A 5,230-nucleotide genomic window follows, 5' to 3' on the forward strand; every position below is an offset into this window, starting at 1 on the left:
ACACACATACGTACGCGCGCACGTACACACATACGTACGCGCGCTCGTACACACACATACGTACGCGCACGTACACACATACGTACGCGCGCACGTACACACACATACGTACGCGCGCACGTACATACACATACGTACACGCGCACGTACACACATACGTACGCGCGCTCGTACACATACATACGTACGCGCGCACGTACGCGCGCTTGTACACATATACGTACGCGCGGCTTTTTTTTACATTGACGACAACAGGTACGACACAGGAAACTGGCTTGCTAATATCTAACTTGACAGTTGAGAAAGATAACGCAGAGTACTGTTGTCTATGGATGCAAGCCGATGTCGCGCCGGGGAGCGGCTATTTCTCTAACAATGGTCATCTAACTGTGCTTGTGCCATCACAGTCGGTTGCCATGTCTCTTATAGACAGCTCTTCATTACCGGATGTAACGCTACAGTTCTCGTGGGTATCAGACAGCAGTAATCCAGCAGCTAGCGTCATCTGGTGGCTGAATGGTGATAATATTACGGCTGACTCCAGTCAAACAGAGGAAGCGGGTTCAAGAAACAAGACATTTACAGCAAAAAGTATCCTGAGTCACAGGTTTTCAACGGAAGACATTGAAAAAAAACTTCGTTGTCATATCTTCATTGACCAACGTTTAGCCGAAGAAGTGTTAACCGAGATTTTGTCAGCAGCAGCAACAACGCCAATGATGATGACGTCATTATTATCGAGGCAGAGAAGCTGATTCTACGCTGCAATGCTGACGGCTATCCAGAACCATCTTACACGTGGTTGCACGACGACCAGAGAATACAAGCTGCAGGCGACGAACTGGTGATCGAGTTTGTCGAGTTTAAACACAGAGGATTGTACGCGTGTAAAGCAACTAGTGTGTTTGGAGAATACATGTCGACTAACATGTTGAATGTGACNAGTCGAGTTTAAACACAGAGGATTGTACGCGTGTAAAGCAACTAGTGTGTTTGGAGAATACATGTCGACTAACATGTTGAATGTGACCGTGTTAGTGCCAGCAAGGAATGTCACAATGACGATAGACGGTAATAATGTAGACGGTAACATGACGATACTTGCGGGATCCCATGAGGTTAGCTGCACTACAGGTAAAAGCTTTCCGGGAGGAACAGTAACATGGAAGCTTGGTGATACATCTGTAGACGGAGCTAATACTTCACATGCCAGTGATGTTGATGGAACTATAACGACGTACAGCAAACTGACGCGTACGTTTTCCGCTGATGACCACGACAAAATACTTGCCTGTCATGTTGACATCCACGAATCATTCCAGTCACCGTCAGTCGATGTTCGGCTCAATGTTATTTACATTGGAGGAGTCAGAGTAAGCGGTGACAGCCAGGCAGGCGTTATGACTGTCAACGACAGCAGTGCGCTGTGGCTGCTCTGTAACGCAGACGGAAACCCCGAGCCAAGTTATTCATGGCTTCACAACGGAACTGTTATCACAGCAAAAGCCAACAGAACGTACGAGAGAGACTCTGTCACCCCTGTCGATGCGGGCGACTACGCATGCGCAGTGTGCAATCTTGCAGGAAAGGTCTTCTCTACTAATACAATGGCTGTGGTCGTTGTACCTCCACAACAAACATCAAGAATTGGACTTATTGTCGGACTGGTCATTGGTGGTTTATTAATTGTAATCCAATTCATCGTCATCGTAGTAATCCACCTGAAAATTAGATTAACTTTACAGACGAATACTCTGTTAAAAGGCGGCGCACAAGTAACGTACGAAAACGAGGACTACATCACGGATCAAGAGCCACCAGGTGGTCATAAGCTGGAGTTCTCCACCCAACCAAGCAGCAAACATCATGCAGTAGAGCAGTATGACTCCTGTATCGAGGATACCTCGATCACACATGCAAGTCGTTACGAACAAGGGAATCCGCGACCAAGTAAAAGATCGAGCCAACGAGCCTGGTCCGACGAACCACAAAATAACGACGAGGGCGGTTGTCATGGCTCTACCGGTAAACCCAACCTTNCGAAATGTACCAATAAAATATTATATTTCTCAAGTTTATTATTTTGTTGCTTGCTGTTATTGCTTTTGACATAAAATTTCAATCCTATATCAGAGAACGATACCTATATGGACATATACTTTGCGCGACAGGTCGCCGATATGCCCGCCCCCTACCTACATTAATTTAGCAAGGAACCCGTGGTGGAGCAGCAATTTTAGCCTCTGATGACTTCCGTTCATTTTATTTTATTGATTATTTAACCTCTAAACATTTAACCTCTGACCTTCTACTTGCACTTAACCTTACATTTCACTTGTAGTTATACATATTATTGCAACAGTTCTTTTAATTTAGAGAGCACACACCCAGTCACTGTAATACTCATAACGTGCCTAGTCGTACCAAAATTTCCTTGTATCATCACAGCATAACCTGTTTGCTTGAGTATGCCCAGCATCTTCGAAATAAAATATAATTGCTTTGTTCAATTTATTCGTTTAAAATGGAAGGCAGATACTTATTGCAGTAGATTAATAAGAAACCTGACTGATAGGAAGTCCTAGCTGACGTAACACTAACAAGATTTAAATCAGCCCAATAGATGGCGGTATGTGCATATATGCCGACAGCGCGCTTTTATAAAAAAAATAAGTGGAATAGGTATTTTAATGGAATTATACTTTCAATTTAAAGCCCACTCTTAGTTTATCACGAAAGATCTCTGTCCGGATCTCTCACTATTGTACCAAATTTCCCTGTTGCACCGCAGAAGTTTGCATTCGTGCATGCACAGTATCTACTAAATAATATAGTGTGGTGACGAAATTATACGTTTAAAATGGAGAACGATTGCTCGACGCAGTTTTTCACATGAAAAATAAGCACCGATGCCTCTCTTAAATAATGATACGGCGCCCCGATTGGCGTGACACTAACAAGTATAAAATCAGCCAATATAGAGCCGGGCCTTGCGCTAGCGTAGGCTTACTGTTGGCATCCTCACTTCAAAACAACTTATATTTATCTATACGCCGGCACCCCGTCGGACGGAATTTCGGCGAAATTTCCACAAGTGTAAACTTTGGAGCACATTTCTGGCTCAATGAAAACATTTCGTGATGTTTTCATACTGCAAGTATGCTTACAGTAGGTGTATGTAGGCTTTTTGTTGCGAGGCACTTTAAAACATGTGTGTTTGTCACTGAATTTACTCAAAAAAGTAGCACTGTATGATTTTAGGTATAAATTTGTCGGTATTGTTATGTGTTAGTGGTACAGTATCTTATTATCGGCATCAGTAAATCGTTGTTCACAATATATTGAAAAGATATCAAACTTATTCACTCGTCAACGAATATGAGATGTGATACGCATGAAAATGTTCTTTTGTTAAACTTTATAATTAAATAATATTATTGTTCAATTAAACGCTTATGGGATTATATTAATTAATTAAATATTAGAAATTGTATATTTAGTTTGGTATCCGTGCTTATAACGATTTATTCCTCATCTCGGATCTCCCGCAAAAGCACATTTTATAACACATACGAAGACAGCAGAATATCACAACCACTTTGCTTTATGTGGTGACGTCGCTGGCTGCTGCTATGCGTTTATCACATTGTGCTAATGTGTGCTCAATATGAATGAAATGAAATTGCATGAATGAGCATGACGTCACAGTGCAGATTAAACTGAAAATAATGCAGGGGTAATTGTAGTACTCATGCACTACTAGATATGAGACAACTAATCTGATTCTGGATTATATTGAAAATAAATAGCCGGCGAGTTGACATTGAATTGAGTTTATATTGTGCGTTCATGCCTGGGCGCAAACTCTTCATTTACGAAATGTACCAATAAAATGTAATTTTTCTCCAGTTTATTATTTTGTTGCTTGCTGTTATTGCTTTTGACATAAAATTTCATTTCTATATCAAAGAACGATACCTATATGGCAATATACTTTGCGCGACAGGTCGCCGACATGCCAGCCCCCTACCTACATTAATTTAGCAAGAAACCCGTGGCAGAGCAGCAATTTTAGCCTTTGATGATTTCTGTTTATTTTATTTTATTGATTATTTAACCTGTAAACATTTAACCTCTGACCTTCTACTTACACTTAACCTTACCTTTCACTTGTATTTATACATATTATTGCAACAGTGTTTTAATTTAGAGAGCACACACCCAGTCACTGTAATAATCATAACGTGCCTAGTCGTACCAAAAATCCCTTCTATTATCACAGCATAACCTGTTTGCTTGAGCATGCCCAGCATCTTCGAAATATAATATAATTGATTTGTCCAATTTATTCGTTTAAAATGGAAGACAGATACTTATTGCAGTAGATTAATAAGAAATCTGACTGATAGGACGTCCTAGCTGACGTAACACTAACAATATTTAAATTAGCCCAGTAGATGGCGGTATGTGCATATATGCAGACATCGCGCTTTTATAAAAAAATAAGAGGAATAGGTATTTTAATGGAATTATACTTTCAATTTGAAGCCCACTCTTAGTTTATCACGAAAGATCTCTGTCCGGATCTCTCACTATTGTACCAAATTTCTCTGTTGCACCGCAGAAGTTTGCATTCGTGCATACAATGATGCGGCGCCCCGATTGACGTGACACTAACAAGTATAAAATCAGCCAATAGATGGCGGTATGTGTCCTCCGTGATAGATGCAGTAAGAGCAGTTGCCCTGCTTTTAGAAAATAAATGGAATAGTATTTTAATTGAACTAACTATACTTTTAATTGAGAGAGCACATACCCATCATGCAGTGACTTTAACAGCCATAAAGTGTCAAATTGCAACACATTTTCTTGTAACACTGAGTGGGGCGTTTGTTTCCGCAAGTCCAGTATCCCCGAAATTAAATAATATTTTATTAAAATTATAAGTTTCAATTGGAGAGCACATTTACGTTACACAATATATCTCAGTGTCTCTCTTCAGTAATGATAGCGTGCCCTCGTACACTTCACGCTGGTAAATTTTAAATCACCCAATAGGTGGCAATGTCTCCTGCTTGGCATATGCGGTTTTATGTCCAGACTCTAGCAAATAAACGCAACAGAATTTTGCTGGATTGATATTTTTTACTATAGGGAGCAAGTACCCACCAGTCACATAGGGTGCCTAGCCGTGGTAATGTTGTTTTTACATAATAATTTAATATCACGA

General features: G+C 40.6%; 1 protein-coding gene across 1 annotated transcript in view; it reads left to right on the forward strand.

The window, feature by feature from the left end:
* The first annotated feature begins 774 nt into the window (after nt 1–774).
* The window catches only part of LOC106814429 (nectin-4-like), a 10,646-nt gene continuing 6,190 nt past the window's right edge, over nt 775–5,230 (forward strand). The window contains exons 1-2 of the mRNA XM_014818745.1: nt 775–928; nt 1,017–2,025. Coding sequence (XP_014674231.1) covers nt 917–928; nt 1,017–2,025 — 1,021 coding nt within the window. The 5' untranslated portion in view covers nt 775–916. The remainder of the gene's footprint in view (nt 929–1,016; nt 2,026–5,230) is intronic.

This window comes from Priapulus caudatus, unplaced genomic scaffold, assembly GCF_000485595.1.
Source record: "Priapulus caudatus unplaced genomic scaffold, Priapulus_caudatus-5.0.1 Scaffold924, whole genome shotgun sequence".
NCBI lineage: Eukaryota > Metazoa > Priapulida > Priapulimorpha > Priapulimorphida > Priapulidae > Priapulus > Priapulus caudatus.